This window comes from Anoplopoma fimbria, chromosome 9, assembly GCF_027596085.1.
Source record: "Anoplopoma fimbria isolate UVic2021 breed Golden Eagle Sablefish chromosome 9, Afim_UVic_2022, whole genome shotgun sequence".
In the NCBI taxonomy this organism is placed as follows: Eukaryota; Metazoa; Chordata; class Actinopteri; order Perciformes; family Anoplopomatidae; genus Anoplopoma; species Anoplopoma fimbria.
Window position 1 is genome coordinate 28,025,548 of NC_072457.1, and position 25,032 is coordinate 28,050,579.

Sequence of the window (25,032 nt, forward strand, 5' to 3'; positions counted from 1 at the left end):
GATGGATATATGGATATATGGATATATGGATATATAGATATATGGATATATAGATATATATAGATATATGGATGGATGGATATATATAGATATATAGATATATAGATATATAGATATATAGATATATGGATATATGGATATATAGATATATGGATATATGGATATATGGATATATATATATATATAGATATATGATATATGGATATATATGGATATATAGATATATAGATATATGGATATATAGATATATAGATATATGGATATATGGATGGATGGTTTAACCTGGTTTTAACCAATCTTCTTTCTTTCTTTTTATTATTATTATTGTTGTTAATATTGTGCAACAGCCTATTTAGACTCAATTTAGTTTCAAGTTCTCTTTTTAACAATCTTACACAACTTTATACAGTAGATGAGGGTTAAGAAAATGAGTAAGAAACATATCAACCAATCAAAACAGACTTTACATTGTTAAACAAGTAAAATCCTCAAATGGTCATTTAAACACAGACGTGGTGCGTTTGAGGTCTGAGCCGCTCCCGGACATCCACATGATCCTCATTCAGGAAGTTGTCTCTGGGAAGGCTGTGTGTTGACAGCGGAGAGTCCACTCACAGCAGAACAACAACTATTCTGGGTCAATTATTAACTAATACTATCCACTCAATAGCTATCTAATTATATTCAGAAAAGGAAACCATGGAGGTCGACTCAGGTAAGCTTTGAAGTTATCGCAACACTGAACAGTCAGTTTCAGCCTTAGCTAACCAGCTAACGATGCTAGCCTCAAACTTAGACCAAAGATCCTCAAACAACAGGCTGACCACTCTGACCTGCTACTAAACAGCCTGGTAACGTTTGATAACTCTCTTGTTGAAGGAGTTGTTTGGTTTCTTTCAGTTTATAGTCTCTTTGCTTAATCTGTTTGCATTTTTCCTTGCTGACTCTGCTTCTTGGTTATCTCCTGGAACTAGACCCTCTTGTTATTTTAAATATTGTGAAATAATAATAATAATAATAATGGATTTTATTTATATAGCACACTAAAATACAAAGAAATCTCAAGGTGCTGCACAGGGTAAAACAATCACAATAATCAAATATAATAATAAAACACTAAAAACAAACAAAAAATAAAATAAAAATTTAAATTAATTAATTAATTTAATCAGAAATCATAAATATATATATAAATAAATAAATTATAAATAAATATATAAATAAATAATCAGAAATCAGAAATGTCTGCTTCTTACAGGACAACTCATTTTGCCTTCATTACACTGATGTCTGACAACTCACATATATTCACTCCCACTCAAGATACTAACATGTGGATACAGTTTATAATTTAATATATATAGAATCATAAAACTACCTCCTAACATGTTTATATCAATAATTATCCACAACTGTTTTAATTGTGAAAGTTACTCATGGCAGGCTAAAGTCCCCTTTCAAGGCTTCTTTGGGATTTAGTTTCAAGACATACAGTTTGATTACTAGGCAGATATTGATTTTTGCTGATATTGTGATCAGTATCTGACCCTAGTGGATTTGAATAGTCAACAAATGTTGGCAGCTGTGTTTTTTCTTCTCTGTCTTCTCTGAAACATTATCACCATCTGTCACTACAACTATAATGACCTTCATTCCAGTGGTAACAGATTAATACATTAATAATTTGTCAGTTTTAACCATATCATAACAGTGGGAGAGTTGTTATTAGACAGTAGCCTTGAACGCCACATTGTCAAATATAATTAACTCTTTGAGATCTAACCATGTTTATTCACGTTTTTTCTAGTCTTCTACACGAATCACAGTGGACGAGTCAATGGTAACCCGCTGTTGGACCAGCTCCCCAGCTACCAGTCCCTGCTGTACCGCAGGAAGTCGTCGACTGTCGGCTCCAAGCGAAGAGGCAGCTCCCGAGCGCGACTCGTCTCCTCTGGCAGTGGGAAATGGGGCGTGAGCACATTCAGAAGGAACGAGGAGAAACAGAAGAGTCAGACGGCTCAGAGACCCATCAGGGAACTACCCAGGACCATGGCTGAGAAACGCAGGGACATGTAGGAGACCCCCTTTGTTTTAAGATGTTAAACAAAATCGTTTTTTTTATTGTTGGTCATGTTTAAAAAGCATCATATTGCAAAACTTCTCAACATACAATGTGTTTTATTATTAGAACACAGCGCTTGGAGGAGAATCGAGAGCTCAGCAGTTTTATACAGTTGAGGCTGAGCACCCGCAGGTATCTGAGGAGGCTGAGGGACGACGCCCGTGAATGGCTGAGCTCCCTGAAGCTCTGGAGGGGAGACATCCACCTCATAGAGGGTGAGAGATGAAAAATGAGATGGACTGTCCTAAGGCCTCAGAGGCGTTTATTGATTTCTACTCAGGACGGCCCACATGAGTAAATACACTTCTGCTCCAACAAAAATATTGTTGTCCCAAAAGTAAATTTCTCCCTCTCTTTTCCTTCCACTCAATAGGGATGTTCGGCACAGGTATCCTGTCCTACTTCTCCTTCCTGCGCTTCCTGGTCACGCTCAACCTGGTCATCTTTGTGCTCATGTTCAGCTTCGTCATGTTGCCCATCATCATAGCTCCCAACGCTGCAGGAAATATCACCTACAACCAGAATGACAGTGAGAGGACGCTTGCTTGTTTCAACCTTGAGCATAAACTAGGTATTGAAGAGTCTTAAGCTTGTTTGTTCCTCTGTTTACTTCAGGAAATGTGTGCAGTTTTTATCCAAGCAGCACCCGGCGAGGTCTGGTCATCTTTCATGAGCACATCACAGATCTGCTGTCTGGTGGAGTAAGTCCTTTTCACTTCAAACTGAATGGCTTCTGTACAAAAAAGAAAGTTTGCATTTGGGTTCCTCACTCAACTTTTGTGCTTAATCATGCAGGGCTTTCTGGAACAGACCTATCTTTTCTACGGCTACTACAAAGTGGACAAAGTACACTTCCCAAAGGCCACTTACAATCTGCCACTGGCTTACCTGCTGGTCACTATAGCCTACCTGTTCCTCAGTCTCATCTGGATAGTTAAAAGGTAAAATAGACAAAAATCATGAGGAATTAACCGGAAATTTCTGGATATGTTACACGCTTCAAATAACTTTTCTTCAAGGTCTGCCACGGGGTTCAAACGTAACCTGGTTCAGGATGAGGATCGCTTTCAGAGCTTTTGCAACAAGATTTTTGCCGGCTGGGACTTCTGCATCACCAACGAGAACGCAGTGAGGCTGAAGAGAAGCAGTTTGCTCTACGAGCTCAGGGTTAGTTGCTCATTTCTATTGAACAAGATGTTTTTTAGGACAGAATTTAGCAGGAGCATCCTCAGAGTACAATGTTAACCTAAATAGCAGCATATTGTAGGAAAAGAATGAAGCTATATGCGTTATGGAAGAAGTATAAGATTTCTACCTCTCACAATCTTCCGGGTGTTTTGTAATTAAGAGCAGTTGAAAAAAGATCTTCTCAGGCATTTTGACCCATTTATTTTGTTCTCTCAGAATTGAATGGTTTGTTGCAAATGTTTATTCTTAGTATCCACTGAATGTTTGTCTGCCTCTTTCTAAAATTGCATATTCTTATATCCCCAGACGGATTTGGAAGAAGAGAGGATCAAACAGAAAATAGCAGATCGCACCCGTAAGGAGAGATGTCGGATTTACCTCATCCGCCTCATTCTCAACCTCTTTGTCATCGCCGTACTGGCTAGTTGCTTCTACAGCATTTATGTAGCCACCAGCTTCTCCCAGAAAGTACAGATGGATAAGATAAAGGTAATGAAATGTTGATGATGTCCTTTGACCTCCGCTTTGACTTTCTATTATTAGCTTTCTTTCCAAGTAACTGCTTGTCACCACTAGAAAAAATGTTTCTGTATTTTCTAGTTCTATACTATATCTTCTGTATAAAAATGAGCTCCTGACTCTTTAATGTCCTCTTTCCATTTGCTGGGAAAAGTTTATGTATTCAATTAAGACAAAAACTTTCAGCGGACAACACTTTTTGCTTGATTGCAGGAGAATTTCATTATGGATCTCATCTACGAGTATCTACCCTCAATTGTCATCACCTTGGCCAACTTCATCACCCCCCTCCTCTTCTCCGTTATCATCAATTATGAGGACTACTCGCCTGCGTTCGAGATCCGCTTCACACTGATGAGGTATAGTGGACCATCATTCATGGACCACTTAGTCATCCATTTTCTCACTACTGAGGTGTACTTGAAAAGTAATTGCATTAGGAGACGATTAGGAGATTAATAGATGATGCAAAAAGGAGGATTTAATACATAAAGTCGGTACTGAGAGTAATGACAAAAATGTGTACAACTCAAGGGGGAAAGACAATGTGTTCATCTTGCCACTTCTGTGCTCAGTAACTCTCTTTACTTTTTTGTCCCTTTTCTTCTCAGGTGTGTCTTCATGCGGTTGACCAGTATTGGGGTTTTGCTCTTCTCTCTCTGGTCTCAGATCACTAAATGTGAAATTGAGCCCTGCATCTGTGGCTATAACCATAAGCTTTACTCTGTAAGTCATGACACATGATGCTGGGATGGGTGTCCAAAGTACCTCCCGACAATGTTATGATGATATATTCTTTATTTATCTGTTTTCTTGTTGTCCACAGTGTTGGGAGACCCGTGTGGGCCAGGAGATGTACAAACTCACCATCTTTGACTTCATCATCATTGTCGCAGTCACCATCTTTGTGGAGTTTCCCAGAAAGTAAGTTCTCATCTTTAAAAAAACATCTCCATCATCTCAACTGAAACCTAAGGTTCATATGGTCCGAACCAAGGGGAACAAAAATATAGATTGTTGCATTTTAGTTCTGGTCTGGTTACTGTTCTCTCTGACTTTTTACAAACGAAACAGGAGTAGTAAACATGAAGTTATACGGACAGGGGACTTGTTGATTTGACAGTTTCGCGTTAGTCATCTTGAGTCATCAGTACCGGTGCACGGACACACGCACGAGGTGTCTTGTAAAGTTCTAATTCTGGGCTTATTACTGTGGAATCGCTGTCAAACACTTTTAGAGGACTTCATGAACTCACAAAGTACTCAGAGTTGGATACAAACATATAAATCAGAAGAAACGCTGTACATACATGTGGATTTGCATAAATGGTTACATACATGGCCTTATGCAGATCAATTTGAAGTAGGAATGGGTATCGTTAGGATTTTATCAATACTACTAGCCTCATCAATAATCCTTATCGGTTTATCTCTTTATTGATACTCTTATCGGTTCTTTTTTCTTTACTAAATAAAAGCTTTTTGATAAGTTACTTGAAAAAAGATTGAGAACAGGATAAGAATCTAATAATATTTTGAATATGACTAGATGTTTCAGTAGTGATTACAACAGCAAAGTCACTATATAAACTCAATAATATCTCACTGGAAACAAATCTAAGATGTCAATTAAAAAAAAATATATATTCTTGATGTCACAATAATGAGTGAAGTAGAGAATGAAGAACACAGACATCAGTCAGTATCCGTCTCATCCTTTCACACCTGCCCAAACAAACTCAACAGGTCAGGTGTGAAAGCAAACTTAAAAACGTCTGTCAGTGTGATCAAAATATGATCATCTTAATGCATTTGGAGAGGATTCTGTCTCTTTATGACTGTTGACGTAATACATTTCCTCTGGTAATACTGTGAGGGGGAAGTATTCTTCACCCTTTGTTCTTTAGTCATTTGTAACCGTGTCCTTTCTGTTCCTCTTCACTTCTCAGGCTGATAGTGAATTACTGTGACTGTGGCCTGGCTAAGTGGTGGGGCCAGCAGGAGTTTGCAATTCCTCAGAATGTGCTAGAGATCGTCTACGGTCAGACCATCTGCTGGATCGGAACCTTCTACAGCCCCATTCTGCCGGCCATCTGCACTATTAAATACTTCTTCATCTTCTATATCAAAAAGGTTAGTCTCAAACTTTTTAAATTTTTTTTAACATAGATCATAATCCGATGTTGTAGAAGTTCCCGATGTTCTATCTGCTCTTTGTTTTAGGTCTCATTGATATCAAACTGCCGTCCGGCCACACGTCCATTCCGAGCTTCCAGCTCCAACTTCTTCTTCCTGGTTGTGCTGCTGATTGGCCTGGCTCTGGCCTGTGTGCCCGTCACTATTAGTGTGGCCCAGTGAGTAATGCAGTCAATAACCATGTTATGTTTTAACTTCAGCTTATTGGCCATGTCAGTATGTATCTCATGATTTTTACTGTTAAATATACATGGAGACACTTGTTTATGTCTTCTGCATTTCCCTGACTTAATAAGCCGAACTGTTTACATGTGTCTCATTCATCGATCTCTTGTTACACAGAATCAACGCTTCCCAGGCCTGTGGACCGTTTGTTAATTACAACACTTCCTGGGAGGTGCTGCCAGCTACAGTAGCTGAGCTGCCTCATGAAATCAAAACACTCCTCTTCGCTCTCTCATCAGAGGCCTTCGCTGTCTCCTTCTTCGTGGTCACCTGGTACGTGTTTACGTCAGATATTCCAGTATTTTAACTGTTGATAACAAGTGTTCTTTACTCTAATTTTTACAACACTTTCATTTTCCCATGCAGTTTGGCCATGTTTTATGTGATCGCACTAGCCGGAGCGCACAAGAGAGTTATTAACCAACTACGGGACCAGCTAGTCATGGTAGGTTTTTCAAAAACCAAGTCTAGTTAAGTCTATTTCTCTTTTCTTAATCATACATTGACCATGCTTGATCAGCATTTGAGTTTTAACAAAAAAAATGGGATCTACTATCTGTTGTCACTTTGTTTCCCAGGAGGGCCGTGACAAACGTTTCTTGATCCAAAAGCTGTGCCAGGCCCAGAGGCTCTCAGCGATCAAATCCCCTGTGTCCAAGTCCCAGCCCCGCAAGAGCAGCAGAAGCAGCCCCAGCTATCACACCAGCTTCTCCAACAATTTCGATGAAGGTGTGTTACTGGCACACTCACCTCCCCACTCCTCCACACATGTGTGAAGCAAGGGCCTGACATCACAGACCAAAACCGGAGACTGGACGGACGGACTGGATTTTGAAACCAAATTAATATCTGAAATGATGTGAGCTGCTATGGACCTGCTTACATTCATGTGTGTTTTTCTGTGTTCTTTTGTTGACAATCTCATATCATGAAACTACTATGAGGCCACAATGATCAAGTATTTTAAAACCAGAATGACCATTGCTGGTCAGATGTTTTGTGGTGTTTTTTCCTGAGGCGTGCATCTTTTCCTTCTGAGAAGGACTTGAATTACTATAACCACTGGAGTTTAAAAAACCTTTCTGATTGTATGCACTTTAAATGTATTAACACTATTGTTTTTCTTACTTTTATATATTTTGTATTTACACTACAGTCTGTTCATTGTGCGTCGTGTGTGATTTTACCATTTATCATTATCAAAAAAAACACTGAGGTTGTATAATAATGCAAAGAACTAATACATTTCCAAATACTAATCTGTAAAAATGTTTCATTACTGTGACTGTTTTGTTTTTAAAGATTTTATTTAACTTTCCCAAATACTATATACATACACACGCACACATATTTATATATATTTTTTTTTCTTCCCTATTTTCCATTGTAGAAGGGTGTGGGCATTTCCAGTGTTTTAGAATAAGTTTCTTAATACAATTGATAAAAAAAAAATGAATGATCCTACTCAGTGGATACCTCTTCATCTTTCTATCATGAAATATACAAATGGATGGATTACAATTCAATTTCACTCCCAATACCTCTGATAAACACTTTTCTATATCAAATAGACAGTTTTGACTTTGGCATCAAACCTTGAAAAGTGTTGTACACTGAATATATAAATCCACATCGAAGACAGTTGTGTAACTTTTAAATCGTGTCTGATTCTGTCTGTAAGCGGTTAAACAGCGAGTGGAAAAGGGTGTGGGGGGGAAATTGAGCAACCCCGTCTACCAATGTAAAGCCCCCAGGCAGTAAGTTAATCATATAAATCTTAGCGGTAGGATATGTATCTATAATTTCAACTGGAAGATTAAAACAAAAAAAGATACTTGACTGTCAATTGTTGTTACTTGTGGATGTTGGTACAATTTTAGAACTAGAAATACAATTTGAGTCAGATTTGGGGAAATACTTTATTATGACTCATTATGTATGACTGTGGTGCCTTAACAATAAAAAACACTGACATTTGTCAAACAATCTTCAATCTTTTTTTTTTAACCTTAAAAACCAGTCACAGTGGCCTTGCTGCAGTGACTCCTCCGAGCCAGCAGGGGGCGCTGCTCCCGACTCTTCAGCCCGCCGATGACAGCGGCTCAGCTGCTACGGAACCGGAGACAGCGTGCTGTTGCTCGGCTCATCGAGAGATCAGTCAGCTAAAGATGTTGAGAATTACGATCCGGGCTGACGTGGGAGCCCTGTGGGTGTTGTTCTGCATCACGTACTCCCAGCTCCTGGCCGTGTCCTCCGAGGACATCGTGGTGGCGTGCGGGGGGTTCGTGAAGTCCGACGTGGAGATCAACTACTCCCTGATCGAGGTGAGAGGGCGAAGCTAGCCGCATGCTAACAGCTAGCAGCATGCTAACAGCTAGCCGCATGCTAACAGCTAGCAGCATGCTAACAGCTAGCCGCATGCTAACAGCTAGCAGCATGCTAACAGCTAGCAGCATGCTAACAGCTAGCAGCATGCTAACAGCATGCTAACAGCTAGGAGCATGCTAACAGCTAGGAGCATGCTAACAGCTAGCAGCATGCTAACAGCTAGCAGCATGCTAACAGCTAACAGCATGCTAACAGCTAGCAGCATGCTAACAGCTAGCAGCATGCTAACAGCTAGCTGCTGCATCGTAGTAGGCTGAAGGTTGACTGTCAGCTTGACTGAAACGACCACGGCGAACACACCCCGGGTTACGGGTCATGACGCTAGTTTAACGTCACGGAGCTGTTAGCTAGCTGCTAGTTTCTACCCCGGATGTTTTCTCTACGAGGTCACGGTTGACTCTAACGACTCTGACATCAGCGGTGTTGTACATTACATTACATTACATTACAGTCATTTAGCAGACGCTTTTATCCAAAGCGACTTACAGGAAGTGTATTCAACATAGGTATTCAAGAGAACTACTAGTCACCAGAAGTCATAAGTGCATCTCCTTTCTTAAACAAGCATCTTAAAGCATAAACCAGAGCAAAAGTATAGTGCAGAGGCAAATTACTACGAAAACAATAATTGCAACAGACTAATACGAATATAATAAGTGCTACAAACTACTACGAATAGGATAAGTGCAGTAAACAGATACGAATTCAATAAGTGCAGCGAACTGATACAAATACAGTAAGTGCAACAACTAATATGAATGCAATAAGTGCTACGAGGAAGGCTCAGGGTAGTACTTCTTGAAGAGGTGAGTTTTCAGCCTGCGCCTAAAGATGGGCAGTGACTCTGCTGTTACGTTATTTACGGTAAACGGTGCTCACTCCTCACTCCTCACCCTCCTACCAGCCTGCAGTCCTAATCCTGCTCATTCACAGCCTCCCTCGGATTAGCCATTTGGTTAATTAGTGACATTAACTAAACCCTGTCTGTGAATGACAGCTGATACAAATGACTCCAATGAGCCACTCAGCCTAGTGCTAAAGCCACACAGACTGTTAATAATGTCTTATGTCGTTATTAGAGTCATTTAATGATCACTTTCTGTCTTCTCTCATGAACAGATCAAGCTGTACACCAAACAAGGTTCCTTGAAATACCAAACTGATTGTGCTCCAATCAATGGCTACTTCATGATCCCTCTCTATGATAAGGTATGATATCCACTCCGCCGAGAACCTTTAACTCCTTTTATTCATTGATGATGGTTGTAATCTATAGGTTTGTCTCTTTTACACAGGGAGACTTTGTTTTGAAGATTGAGCCGCCTCTCGGGTGGAGCTTTGGTAAGATTGTAAAACACCTGCATCCTCACAATTTACCAGATCTCGTTTAAGCCAGGACATGCTTGCATTATCTATGTTCTTGCCTCGTCTTTTGTTCTGTGATTTTTAATTTTTTCCCTTCTTTTTTGCCTCTTAACTAACCAGAGCCGACCAGTGTTGACCTCCACGTGGATGGAGTGAGTGACATCTGTACCAAAGAAGAAGACATCAACTTTGTTTTCACCGGCTTTTCCGTCTCAGGAACGGTGAGAAATCTGAAGGGTTTCGTGCCTCATTAATGGGAAACATTTTGTCTTGAACACCCTAAAAGCTGATCTGCACACAAAGGGGGGGTCAAGGAATGAATTCATGTCATGAATTTCTCTCCCTTCAGGTTCTGAGTAAGGGCCATCTCCTGGGCCCGGCTGGTGTAGAAGTCAGACTCACCCGAGCGGGAACAGAGGAGAGACTTCAGAGTGTCGTCACACAGCCCGGAGGAAAGTAAGTGGCTCTCACCTTTTCTTTCTTTTAAGGCTTTACACGTGTTATTTGGCAGTAAACTTATGTCTCTTAACTTATTTGCTATTTCAGTGGCTTTTTTTGTTGGTCTTCCTAAAACAGGTATACCTTTTTAAAAGTACTCCCTGGAAATTATGACATCACAGCTGCCCATCCCTCCTGGACACTCGAGCAGGTTGGTACCTTCACTTCAGTTGTCATTAGACCATATCAACAGTGCCGACTATATAGACATATGAATGTATCATAAGTGATGTCACACATGCCTTTTTTTTAAGGAACATTTGAGTAAAGAGTTGTTCTTTGGGTTTGCTTTGGCATTTACGAGAGCTAGAAAGCGCAAATTTGTGGTGGAGCTGTGGAGTGATAAGCGAGCAAACCTTCCTGTTAATCTAACATTTTAAACTTTTGTATCTTCTTTACCCTTGGAGACCCATGTAGACATTTTTTTTGTCTTTTTTAGGGGATCACTGGGGATTTATTTGGGGGGGAAAGCACATCAACTGTTTGTGCCACACAGTACTATACATCGTTTGAAAGCTAAGAACCTGAAGATTGATTTGAAGTTCAGCTCACCAGTTTGTGTCAAGTTGTTCTAGTCATAAATCAAAATTATTAATTAGAATTAATAAGACATTACGGTGGAACTATATGATGCCATTCTTATGATCACTTATGTCTCATAAGATGTTGCAGCAATTTTTGGGATGAAACAATTTTATTACCCAGATTTGGTGCTCAATTTATAGAATTTTTTTCTTCACTTGAGAGTTGATGAAAATGATGACAAACCCTCCAAAATACCACAATAAGACCCAAAGCCATTAATCCTCTGAATGACAGAAGTCACATTTTATGGTTAAAAAGAGGCAGACAAGAGATTTTGTCTAATATGCCGGCGATCTCGTGGCTCTCAGAGGGTAAATTAAAAAAATAAATATATATATATTATTTTATTTTTTTTTATATTTTATTTTTTTCATTCAATATCTACCAGGTGAGCGGTAAGAAGAAATTGAAGTAGCTTTTGGGACCCAAATATGTATTAACTCTGTGTTGGAGATGGTAATTAAGTTTGGCCTCACTACAACATTTCTAGTAGTCATTCTTTGCTCTAGTAGTCATTCTTTGCTCTGGCTTCAACATTTAACCCGGCTGACTGCTCCTTGATCAAATCAAACATTGTTGCCATGGTCACATTTTTCTTTACTACCTGTGATTCCCCCCAAATGTTACCCCCAGTCTCTAACATATTGTTATGTTATTTAGAAGAGAGATCTGAGAACACACTATATGTATAAACTAAATAACACACACACAGTAAAACAATAAAAAATACATTAGTAGACTAGATATCTCTATTTTTTATTAACAGAGTACCCCACAATGAGGTTTATAACTAATCATCTCCACCAGTGATCTCGCTGCTCCTGACAGGAACATTATTTCCAAATCCTCTCTGTAACTGTTGTGGTGACAGTTGTTCCGTCTTCCCACAGAGCACCACCTCAGTGCTCGTCTCCAACGCCAATGCCCCGGCCGTCGACCATCTGGTAGTTGGAGGCTACGATGTCTCGGGGGAGGTCCGCAGTGATGGAGAGCCCATGAAAGAGGTCACCTTCCTGCTGTACTCAGCTGCAGTCAAGAAAGAGGTAAACCAACATTTTTTTTTTTTTTTAAACAGTAAGGAGTCAAAACAGATGATGATTTCTTAGTCAAGTCTCCTCTGTCCTGCATTATTTGGTGAAAGTCTGTCTGCTTTCATTTTAGCTTTTAGCTTTTTCTGGAATATCATGACATTTTGTATGAATTATAACCACAAAGCCATAAATTAATCCTCCACATATATTTATGTGTTTTCAGGACGTCGGTGGCTGTAACACATCTCCAGTGGAGGGGGCAGATTCTGGGGACAGCGCCCTGGTCTACCTGTGCAGCGCTCTATCCAGGGAAGATGGGACCTTCGTCTTCCCCTCACTGGCCAGCGGCGAGTACACCGTGGTAAGCTTTCTGTAAAGAGCAGAAGAAGGACGTCACTGTTTCTAATCTCACTTAAAGTATGCAGTCTTTAAGATTCCCCCTCCTGGTTAATTTTGTGACACCTGTGTGAGAACTTTGAAGTTGATTTTCTTGCTGAGAAGTTGGAGATGTGCAGTGTGTGTCGCCTGCAGCTTTTCATCTAACAGCTCACTGTGGCTGCTCCCTCTTGTTCCACTACACTCAGGAATATTTCAATCTGGCTGCGACAAATTCTTATGTCTTATTTTGTAGACACATTTTTGATGAACTATAATGGTAACGCTAGCCTCATTGACAAATCCAGTTATTTTACTGTAAGAACAAAAGCCAGCCAGAGTTTCCCCAGTTGAATGCTTTTATTTTGAATAAACAGCGGTAACTTCGAACAGCACTTATGCGTTGTAAAGAGAAGCGTGACAGCTAGGCTAATATCCATGAGATAATAATGTAAATTCTCAGATGATTGCATAACGGGTTATTTGAATAAACCGCATAAGCATGTTGAAGGACTTTATTACATCATGCTGTAATCTCATTTAAATATGAATCCAGCATGGCCATGGCAGACTCTGCCACTACCACTAAATAACACCATATAGAAAGATTATTACTGTGCAAATACATTGAGCTGGTATTGCAGGAAGATGGCGAATTAGATATCATGACATTTTAAATTCAACATCTGTTGTAAATAGATTATTTCTGCCACTAATTCTGCTTTTGTGAACTCCTTCCCCTTCAGGTGCCCTTCTACCGGGGAGAAAGGATCACATTCGATGTCGCTCCTTCCAGGATGAATTTCAAGGTGGAACACAACAGTTTGAAACTGGAGGTAAAGAATCTAATTATGTCTCAATATTAGTTTGAGTATTTGTCATTATCTTGTGAATGTGAACAGATTTTCTGCACGGTACCACTTTTTGACACGTAATGCTGTTTCTTTTGCTTTTCACGCAGCCCATCTTCCGTGTCATGGGCTTCTCTGTGACGGGCCGAGTTCTCAACAGTGTCGAAGGAGAAGGCGTCCCTGATGCCACAGTGTCCATCAACAATCACATCAAAGGTGGCAATACAAGAAGACTCCATGCTTTAGCTTTAAAAGCGTCAGCAATATCAAAATATATTGTGGAAATGCTCATTTTGTGCATTCATTGGTTCATATGTATGCGCTTTATTAGCACCAAGCTTACTTTGCTGTTCTGTCCTCACAGTCATCAGCAAGGAGGATGGTTCTTTCAGGTTGGAGAACATGACGGCTGGTACGTACACCATCCGTGTCAGCAAGGAGCTCATGCTCTTTGAGCCAATCACAGTGAAGATCGCCCCCAACACACCCCAACTTCCTGACATCATCACAGCCGGGTACGTCTGGTCTGAATACATTTTCACAAAGCAAATCAAATTCTTCCATTATACATGTTTTAAAATGAATTGTAAAACATCAGCATCAGTGCTCTCAGCTTGGTTTTTCATGTTACCACATTGCTAATTAGCCTGATCTGAACTCTGTTGTTGCTCCCACATAGGTTCAGTGTGTGCGGCCAGATCTCCATCAGCCTCTTGCCTGAGGGCATGAAGCAGCAGGGCCGCTACAAAGTCTCTCTGACACACCAGGACCAAGACAAGGCCTCCAGCAGGACCATCGACTCCGATCCTCAGGGGGCCTTCTGCTTTCAGGCCAAACCTGGAGACTACAGTGTCCATGTAAGACTGGCAGCTTCTAGTTTATTATGCCTCTGAGCCAGCGACAGCCGTGAGCTGAGGCTTAATGGTTTCAGGTTGTCAGTCCGAAATTCAAATTTACTTATTTGATTAGAATATCTCAAAACCGACATTTGATTAGCCTCCAGTTACCAATTTAATAAACAAGAAGCATACCCTCAACTCTTCATTCTCAATTAAAAAAAATTAAACATGTATAAAATAATCTTAATCAAAAACTAAGGAAAGCCTGGCAGTCTAAATCCTTCGCAGTTATTAAGAAACGGTCCAGAATAAGTCAATATTGTTCTATTATTACTATACTATAAGGTTTTGAGATGTATTGGCAGAGATATCATTTATCAGTGTTTTCATAGTAGAGTAACAACTAGCCTTTCTACAAGGTAACTTCGGTTATACTTCCCCGTGTTCAGGTATCGCTCCCAGAGCCGGAGGTGAAGGCGGGCCTTGCTCTGCAGCCTCAGGCCCTGGAGGTCTCCCTTGTGGACCGGCCCCTCACAGACCTTCTTTTCACCCAATTCATGGCTTCTGTCTCTGGGAAAGTCTACTGTTTAGGTGAGGACCTGTTCATTTACACTTCATTTGTTTCTAGATTGATGTGGCTTCAACCCCATAAAACTATGACATCTGTTCACTGAGCTTGTGTCCTCTGCTTGACCTCCAGCGTCCTGTGATGACCTGTCGGTGACCCTGCAGCCAGTGAGTCGTCAGGGAGAGAGGAGGACGGTGGCTCTGTCCGGCAGCAGTGACACCCTCAGCTTCTCCTTTGACAATGTCTTACCAGGGAAATACAAAGGTCAGGACTCGCTACCAATAACACTTAACAGCTTTAATAATAGTAGTAATAATAATAATAATTGTGACATTTATTCTTTCATGACTTGCAACAACTTGTTTCCCTCTGGGGTTAATAAAAGTTATTACCATTGTGAGTAATTGCAGTTTGGTAAATCAACATTTAAGGAAAGCACAAATGCAAAGTCAAGTTTTGACTGGAAGAAATCAAACCGACCATTGTTTTTGACTCCTCTATCCTATTAATATTTCTATTCAGAAATCAAATTGCTTTCTCAGCTTGTGGGAAATTAATAAGTAATGACCAGCTTCCGATCATAATTAATATTTAGCACCAGCTTTCAGGTTCAGCTCACATTATTCAACCAGTGTTTCTGTCCCTTCTGGTGCCACATCCATCTCACCTTTTGTTCAATACATTCAGTCTGTTTGCTGTGTGCCCGTTAGCTATCTGCACACGCAGCATCTTTTAAGGTATGTTTACTCAGCTTGTATTGTTGCCGGGCCCGAGTAGTGAAAGAAGTTTACTTTGATGATGAGATAATAACAAGATCTTGTTATCTTGACAATTATAACTTAAGCCTGGACCTGGGGAGATCACGGCTTCTGATGGGACAGATTTAATCCTTTTGAACAAACATCCACATCTGTTATGTTTCGTTTAGTCTGTTTGTTGATTCATTTTTTCTCTCTTGTGTTTACGCCCGTCAGTGAGTATCCCTCATGAGGAGTGGTGCTGGAAGCATAAGTCCATGGAGGTGGAGGTTCTGGACTCTGACGTTTCAGGGGTGGAGTTCAGACAGATTGGCTACATCCTGCGCTGCTCCCTTTCCCACGCCATTACTTTGGTGAGTAATCAGGACCTGGTGTTGTAAAAGTTGTTACAATTGTTATTCTGACTCTTAACTGAATACGTTTTTTGTTTTTTTTCTGCACAGGAATTCTTCCAAGATGGCAGCAAACCTGAGAACGTCGGCGTGTACAACCTCTCTAAGGGAGTCAACCGCTTCTGCCTCTCCAAGCCTGGTGAGGTTCATTGTCCCGACCTCTCGTTGGCTAAACATAGCATGAATTAGCATATCAAGAATAGAAAAATATCAGTGTTCCCCTGTGCATAGTTAAATGACAGTGTTTTTAGCCATAAGGCCTTACCTATAAAACTGGAGCAAAGTAATTAATCAACTAAAACTGCTTGCACAGGTGTTTACAAAGTCACCCCTCGGTCCTGCCACCAGTTTGAGCAGGATTTCTACACCTACGATACGTAAGTATTAAGAAGCTGTGTCCTTTTATTACTGGGTTAAGAGTGCTCTCCCTCTTTGCAGTTCGACTAAGCGTCTGTTGTTAACCTGTGTCCAACAGCTCGTCCCCCAGTATCCTGACCCTCACCGCAGTTCGGCATCACATGACTGGGCTCATCACCACCGACAAGATCCTAGACGTCACAGTTACCATCAAGTAAGGACTCGCCGTGTTAACACTAGAGTCCCTGTGTGCTAGTATTAGCTGCTGGTCATCTTTCTGCAAATGTCCAGCTCTTATGTTTTTTTTTTTTTTTTTTTCTGCCAGATCATCTATTGAGAGTGAGCCGGCGCTGGTGCTGGGTCCTCTGCGGAGCCTGGAGGAGCAGAGGCAGGAGCAGCAGCTTCAAGAGATCCAGCTGCGCCGTCAGGAGCGAGAGCGCCGCGCCGCTGAAGAGGACGGAGGTGCCCGAGACGATAGCCCTCCTATCCAAGAGAAGGCCGATGAACTGACCGGCCCCTTCCACTATGACTTCTCCTACTGGGCCAGGTCAGTTGTGCTGCTTTTTTTCAGTTAATACTCTGGTCTTTACTACATAAAAAAAGTGAGGATGGCAATCGTATGAAGAAAATGGGCTCAATGTCTCATAGCGTTGCTAAGTGGAATGAGCGAGAGCAATGAGTCATATCCGCTTTGTTTACTGGTCGTGGTCTGGAAGTAGTGAAACGGAACTCCTATCACTTTGTAACCTTATTATTAGCCGCTGGTTGACATCTTTAAATAATACTATCACGTCTAGGGGTCTTGTTTAGTCTTGAACCCCTGTGATGATGCAGTGAGTTAATATAGACTGTATGGCTGTACAGGGCTGGAGAGAAGATCACAGTCACACCCTCATCCAAGGAACTGCTCTTCTACCCTCCTGAGGTAGAGGCCACTATATCTGGAGGTAAGGTCCTACACACACACACACACACACACACACACACACACACACACACACACACACCTACACACACACACACACACACACACACACACACACACACACACACACACACACACACACACACTGTAATCTAACAAACCCAATGTGTCTATTTGTGTTTCCTTTTACAGCTGCTTCTTAAGTATTGAATTATTTTAAAAAAGTGTGTTTAAGTATTTGCCCCAACTTCCAACTCTATGGGTGAAAGAACAGATAATTAATATCTTACCTCTGTGACCTAAAATGTAATTACACTCTCTCGACAGAGTCGTGTCCGGGTCGGCTTGTGGACATCGCAGGGCGCGCAGGTCTCTTCCTGGAGGGCAAGGTGTCACCAGAGCTACAGGGTGTTGAGATCTCCATCACCGAAAGAGGAGCTGCTGCTCCACTCATTAGTGTGGCGACTAATGAGATGGGAGCATACAGGTATGAGAACCCAGCACTAAACATGAGAGATAAAAACTAGAGGGAGGATATTACAGAGCGTTCAACACGAGGAGCTGGAAACAGCCGTCCTATATAAGCTGCGTATGAGAGGAACAGGGCTGAGAGCTTTTAGTTCATGAAGCGCTGCATCTGTGCCGTCTGTGATATGTTGACTGGCCTTGTTTGTTGAAGCCTGAACAGTTGTTCTCCTCCAGTGGTCATACAGATGTTGTTTTACGTGTAGACGAGCAGCTTGTAGAGAGACGTTATTAACAATACTAGCAGCCATGATTGAGCACACAGACATCTTACTGATTGAATCACCACAAAAACGTGCTATAGCATGATATGTATATATTGTTATATATATATATATTGTGTCTCCCACTTTCTGAGGATATCACTTTCTTGTTCAAACATCCATAAATCCAGGGAGAAATCATCTAATAGTTTAATTAGAGGGAATTAAAGCGTGGAGTGCCGGCATATTTTCACATCTTAGTCAGTGAATTAAAGGGTTTATTTTGATCAAACCAGAGTTGTTGATTGTTGGAACGGTGGAAAGACTCTCCAAGATGAGTTTGGTTAGTTTTATTTAGCCTCTGTCCAGTTTGAGTGAGTTGTGTTTTAAGATGCATTAACAAGGCAAATAGGCCTGTCTTAGTTTGGTGTAAGAGAATTATTATTACGCACTGCATCCTGGTACATGTAGACACAAACAGCACGGCTCCGCAGCAGGAGAGATCAGCTCTCTCGGTCGTATAGCATGCACTGGGACATTTCCTCAGTGTACTACATTTACCATCAGCACTGATTGGACATCAACATGAAAGGTTGCCAATTTTCCTTTTAATTTGGCATACTTTTAATGCTGCCAATTTCACAAAATGTAAACAAATATATACGAGTATCTTCTATAAAAGGGGCTCATGTTAAAGCCCACAGCATACTTACTAAATCTATGGCAATGTTATGCTTCCTGTTCATCCCAAAGCATTATGGGAACTTAATTCCCAAAGGTTTGAGCATAATTATTGACTAGATAGAAGTAAGACAAAAATAAATGATAGGAGTGTCAAAATCCATTAATATATATATATATTTTTTCTTTTATCACGTTGCAATATAAAACATTTTTTGTAATTACTGATGCCCACATAACACGTTGCATAGGTGCAATTTTAGATGTCATAATGAATCCGCATAGGTGCAATTTTAGATGTCATAATGAATCCGCAGGTTCATTTTTCGTTTAACTACATGAAGTTTGATCATTGAAAAGTTATTTTAGCTGCAAGTTGAATTTAATTCCGTGCTATTATCTGTTATTATCATACGTCTGTCATTTAGTTCTGTTTGTGGGATAGTATTGTAATCACGTGACACTCTGTGTATATAATATGCATCCTGCTGACATGCAGTCCTAACCACGGTTTGGCTCCTCTCTCTCTCCCTCAGTGTGGGTCCGCTCCACAGCGACCGGCAGTACAACATCAGTGCCAGCAAAGAAGGTTTCGTCCTCAGCCCTGTGGAGGGAACCCTGGGAGATTTCAAGGCGTTCGCTCTGGCTGGTGTCACCTTCAGGGTACAATGTGACAGAAACTGACTCCCATGCATATTTCATCCCAGTATTCACCAGTCACTTTTACATCTGCACTAATTTAGCTGACACTAATGCCATAATTGACATGACTGGAGATCTATAACCTGTACTCTTCGTCTCTTTCCCTCTGTGCTTTAGATCAAATCGGAGGATGGTATTCCCCTATCAGGTGTCCTCCTGTCTCTGAGTGGAGGACAGTTCCGCTCCAATCTGTTGACTCAAGATACCGGCCTGCTCACTTTTAATAACCTGGTACGGATCCAACAATTCTTTCATTTGCTTTCATCATTATTATTTTCTTTCTGTGATTTCGGGATGCTTTAGCTAATGTATGTTCTTTTTTTTTTCCTGCTACCCATTTAATAAAATCCTTGCTTTTCTCTCCTCAGAGTCCTGGTCAGTACTACTTCAAACCCATGATGAAGGAGTTCCGCTTTGAGCCGGTGTCTCAGATGATCACAGTGGAGGAAGGTGAAAACCTCAGTATCGACATAACGGGCGTTAAGACTGCTTACAGGTATACAAATGTACTTTGATGCTGTTATATTTAAGGGTTCCATCGCCAAAAATAACAGTACGTGAGTCTGACCGTTGTCATGGTCTTACACTGTGTTCCTCAGCTGCTACGGAGCGGTGCAGTCTCTGAGTGGAGACCCAGAGAGGGATGTAGCTGTGGAGGCGGTGGGGCAGGGAGAGTGTAGCCTCTACAGCGAGGACACCGTCACCGATGAGGAGGGTCGCTTCAGACTCAGGGGTCTGTTGGTGAGTATACTAGGACAATGTTAAAGGATACTGTCCTGTCTTAGATCACTAGGAAAATAAGTGACTTGGCCTTTTTAAAACACAAAGTGTAAGCACCACTTAAGCGGGAATAACAGACTTGTACACAGCCAGCATATTGAATGTCCAATTTGCTACACTTCATATGACTTAATGAAAGTATTGTTTCCTTCCAGCCAAGTTGCAAATACCTAATTCAGCTGCGAGCAGAAGGCAACGACCACATAGAGAGGGCTTTACCACAGCACCGAACTGTAGAGGTAAGAATCAAAGTCTTTTTGTAACTCTCCCAAGGCAGCATTGTTTTGCTGCCCCATGATTTAAAAAAAAAAAAAACAAAAAAAAAAAACTTGTGGCCTTTAGGTCCAACCAATGCTGACTCGGGTGACTTTAAGGATTTCTCGCTGCTGTAAAGTTGAGATTCAAAGTTGATCTGGGCATCTCTATTTGCTGATGAATTTCATAGGATGTGATGCAAAGCTCCAGGACAGCTACTAAATGGACATGGTTGAGAGGTCGTTGACCCTCTACTTGAATGCCACTCTTAATCATCTCGTCGAAACAGTAACACAACATTTTCAATGTCAAAGTGTTTTTCCTTTTATACCTTGCACTGAACGCTAGACAGGAGTGTATGTAAAGCTTTTAATAGAATGTTAAATAACGGTGGGAACCCTGTGATTATAACTTATCAGCAACCTCATCACATGGTTCCTTTCTATACGCAGAACAAAAGCAGCGGTAATCCCACTGCTCTTTTAAACCTCTCGGTTCGTAATTTTAGCTTGTCGGAAAAGTGCAGGCTCCCTAATCTCTCTGGCGAGGCTGGAAATGCCTTTAATTCCACTTAATTCTCTGTTATTATCACACCGAATGACTTGTACAAAGCGTTATCCACAGTTCACATTTGGAGCGAGCCCAAGGTCGAATCTGTACAATAATAAGCTCTGTGTTCCTCTTCAGGTCGGCACTAACGACATTGACGGCGTCAACATCATCGCCTTCAGGCAAATCAATCAGTTTGACCTCAGTGGAAACGTCCACACGTCGCCTGAACATCTCGCAACACTATCGGTACGACTGCTTGGCTTATATTAGCCCTACTATCTATTTTGGTTCTTTTTATTAAGCTTGCATACATTTCTGAATCCCCCCCGCCCCCCCTGCAATTCTCACATTGCAGGAAGGTGCAGAATTAACAATGTTTGAAGTTTGAATACCTTTTCCCTTTACTTTCTGTGTCCAGGTGAAGCTTTACAAAAGTGACAATCTAGACAACCCAATCAACAGCGTGTCTCTGGGACAGTCCCTCTTCTTCAACTTCCCTCCTCTGGACAGAGATGGAGAGGTATCCGCTTGTGTTTCTGCTCTCTTTATTGGGAAAAACCATGCTGTGAAGACCAAACTACTGAAACATTTTCCTCCATAGTCCTAAAACCAAAAGTCAGATTTCTAGTCAACATATTCAGTGTTTATAATTCTCCTTAATGTTGACACATTGATTGTACACTTGTATACTCACAGACCATGCATCTAAAGTGGCCGTTCTCTTTCTTCTCCAGAGCTATGTGCTGATGCTCTACTCCACGCTGTCCCGCTCCCAGTTCGACTTCACTCTGCCTCAGGTCACCTTCACCTCCAATGGCTACCACAAGCACATCACCCTCACCTTCAACCCCACCGTAAGATGCTTCTTTCTAACCCAATGTTTAACCCGCAGACTATTTCAATGAAATGGTTTTCTGTTTTGAGAATAGCATTTTGTTTTTAACGCTAAGAACCTCGGGTTTCCTGACATACAGTGTGTTGAATTGTGCAGACATATGTTACCTCTATGAGTGTCTCATCTCCGGTTGTGTGTTTATGCGTGTGCTTTCTCCCACAGCGTAAAGTGCCTGACCAGGATGTTGCCCAGGGCTCCTACATCGCTCTGCCCCTCACTCTGCTGCTCCTGTTGGCAGCATACAACCACGAGAAGGTACATAATCACCTCCACCTGCTGCAGACAATATGTTCAAAGAGCTTTTCTTGCTCCATCGTTGAATTTCTGTTTGAATTTAGTTGGAATAAACCTCACTGGAATTTGGCTGCATCATACCCAGGCTGAAAATTATAACAACACCAAGAAGACGGTCCTATTTCTTGTAGTTTTCTTGTTTTATGATTAGTGATTATTCATTTAAATCACAGAATTCCTTTTCAAAGTTTCTTGTTATTTCATGGATGACACTGTTAATCCAAAAAAGCATTTGTTTAATACCTTTTGCGGGCCTGTTTTGCAGGTAATCCCCCTCCTGCTGCAGCTGGTGAACCGTATCCAGGGAGTGAGGAGCATTGCCCAGGCCAGCGGAGACAACGCTGCTCTGGATGAAGCCAAACGTCAGGCCAAGAGACAGAAGGCCAGGCGCACATGAGGACACAACCACGGCTCGCATTAGACCACGTCTTAGTACACTAAATGGTACACTTGCAGCCATGGTAACAGCCTCACGGAGCACTGCGTGGTTAGCTCTAACAGTAGACGCCGGTTCATATAAACCTCTTAATGTTTGGAGTGGCTCATTGTGGGTGCTGGTGAACTGTTTAGTGCACTAAGATGTGATTGGGCCCAGAGTGAAGCCCAACTAGAACCACTGGATGCCCACTACCACCACCTCATCAGCCATTCAGATTCACTGGACTGACTCTACAGGTTGTTTTCTTCTGGTTTTTTTTTTTTTTGGAACTCCATAACTCTCATTGTCTAAGGAACTTGTTAATATTTGTGATAGAATATGAGCCATTTTTATACCTTTGTAATTTATCTTGGTCAATTAAAATCTTTTGCTTGTGTTTTAAAAGCACTTAAATGCTTTTGATATCAGTTCTAACATAGATTAGGACTGTGAGGCACCGTGGATGATCGTGTGTCTCACCAGCATTTGGGTCAATTCAAACAATACACAAAGAAGATTTTCATCATAACTTCCAGTATTGGATATCTAAAGTTTAATAAACGGATTACTGTGAAATCAAATGAGAATCAATACGATTTTGAGCCTGTGAAATGAACAGAAATATTTGTTTTGTATTACTTTTTGCATTAGTAATTTGTATATGTTTAGAAATATATTTATTTTTAAACTTCCTTTCACAAGCTCTAAATCCCTTTGACCTTCATTTGATAGTAAACTGAATTGACTTATAGATGCCATCACAAACGTGGGATTGTGTAACTGCTGACTAAGATTGAAAGACAGCCAAAGCCGTTGACGAGCTAATAAATGCTTTATACCTTTGTCATCATGTCATATTACTTAAATGTAAACACCCAACGAGTAACTGTAATGCACTCCTCTTCTGATGGTACTTTATAAGCTCTTAAGTGTGATGCAAGATTGACTTTCTGTCAGTTTCAGCTCAGGAAAGTGGTGGTCGATAGGATGCTGGAAAATTGGGTTTCAATACTGTGTGAGGAGAAAATTTGTTTTTTTTGCTGTGTGGGGGGGGGCAGGTAGGGAGCTATAATAGATAGTTGATTAATTTATTAACATGTCTTATCAGATGTATGTGATAACCTAGTGTGTGTGCTGGGGAATGTCTTTCAAAAGTGCTTTTTTTTTTTTTTTTGAAAGATATTCTATCCAATGAAGTTTGTGTGTCACGTTAGCAACGTAAGATTTAGGAAGATTGACATCCACAGAAGGAAAAATGAATTATAATATCTATAAGTGTATGTCATGACCTTGAGTTAAACTTAGAAAGATAAGACCAAATGGTAATTTCTTAAACTCATTGTCTTACCCCTGAGCTGTTAAATGCACTGTGAAAACTATGGACCCCAATCATTTTTTGTATTTAATTCATCTTCTCTCAGTTGTGGCTGACTTCGCTGAAAGATGTAAAGGACACCAACTGTTTACGGAGTTAAAAGATATTCCAATAAATCTCCATTTCTCGATAGATGATTAATTTGTTAGGGCGGGAGAGGGAGGATGAGGAGGTGGGGTGTAATTGTCATTGTGTCAGAATCTGTTAATTTTTTTTGTTGAGATAATGAATAAAGTTTGACTGGAAGGAAATGAACTTGACTGTTTTATGGTTTGCCTCTAGGGGGCAGTGTAAGTTAAGGTATTAATATTGTCATGAAGATGTTAAGAATTGTAGATCTAACAAGTATAAACTTTAAGCGAATAAACTATATTTATTGATTAAAAAAAATTGGACTACCCATAGAAAATCAACACATGGTAGATTAACTTATCTCTTCTCATGCAGCATATGTTGTGAAATGCTTTAGAGTACATTTAGGGTGCAGCCAGAACAGCGAGGTTAAAATGATGTTATAGTAGATCTGTCTATAAAGATCCACTTTACTGATTTTCAGACTAAATCTTACTGTTCTGATGTACGAAGGAAGTGAAGAAGGAAGAAACACAAATGGCTTGTCTATGTGGTTTGAAAGTGTCACATGAATGAATAAATAAATAAATATTCCATTATTAGCTCATAATAGGCCGGACACATCATTCATCAATAGTATAACTACAGCAAATGACATCACAGCTTGACACAGATCTGGTGTTAGGATGCTGCAGCATCAGCCACAGTCATGTGTCTGTGCCGGCTGGAATGTAGCGGTGTGGTGTCATGAGGTGGGAGGGGTCGGTGCTCAGAAGAGTGTTTGTTATTAATAGTATTGAAGTAACAGTTCAACTATTACTGCTATACCTGAGTCTCTATAACAGATGCAATTGGCCTGTTCGTAACAGGTATTTTGACGTATCGTAGCAATGAAAGCACAGCTGAAACTAATGACATTAATGATGTCTGCAGTAATGTGCATGCTGGCCTACTAGCAATACTTACTGGGAAATTGTAATGGGATGGATAGCTTTAACGCTAGTGATTACACCTGTCTTTTCAGCTGTGACATATCAAAATATCTGCTGTTCAAAAAGGTATGTATTTTATTACAAGGGAGCAGAAATACTCAATAAT

The 25,032-nt window shown here is 40.7% G+C and overlaps 1 protein-coding gene across 1 annotated transcript; it reads left to right on the top strand.

Moving 5' to 3' along the window:
* The first annotated feature begins 546 nt into the window (after nt 1-546).
* Nucleotides 547-24,106, top strand: nomo (nodal modulator). The gene is given in 48 exon segments (XM_054603592.1): nt 547-715; nt 1,808-2,072; nt 2,189-2,337; nt 2,496-2,651; nt 2,738-2,823; nt 2,918-3,063; nt 3,142-3,289; nt 3,617-3,799; nt 4,043-4,188; nt 4,441-4,555; nt 4,656-4,753; nt 5,779-5,962; nt 6,053-6,183; nt 6,368-6,523; nt 6,617-6,695; nt 6,829-7,020; nt 8,349-8,414; nt 8,416-8,574; nt 9,758-9,847; nt 9,934-9,979; nt 10,124-10,224; nt 10,353-10,459; nt 10,580-10,652; nt 11,977-12,129; nt 12,341-12,478; nt 13,239-13,328; nt 13,454-13,559; nt 13,708-13,858; nt 14,023-14,200; nt 14,632-14,773; nt 14,883-15,014; nt 15,725-15,861; nt 15,952-16,039; nt 16,214-16,277; nt 16,376-16,471; nt 16,583-16,804; nt 17,122-17,204; nt 17,510-17,669; nt 19,128-19,254; nt 19,411-19,524; nt 19,662-19,789; nt 19,893-20,034; nt 20,229-20,312; nt 21,016-21,126; nt 21,299-21,400; nt 21,615-21,734; nt 21,938-22,030; nt 22,335-24,106. Coding segments are annotated over 48 exon segments (5,985 nt in total). The 5' UTR covers nt 547-699; the 3' UTR covers nt 22,467-24,106.
* Nucleotides 24,107-25,032: the final 926 nt, after the last annotated feature.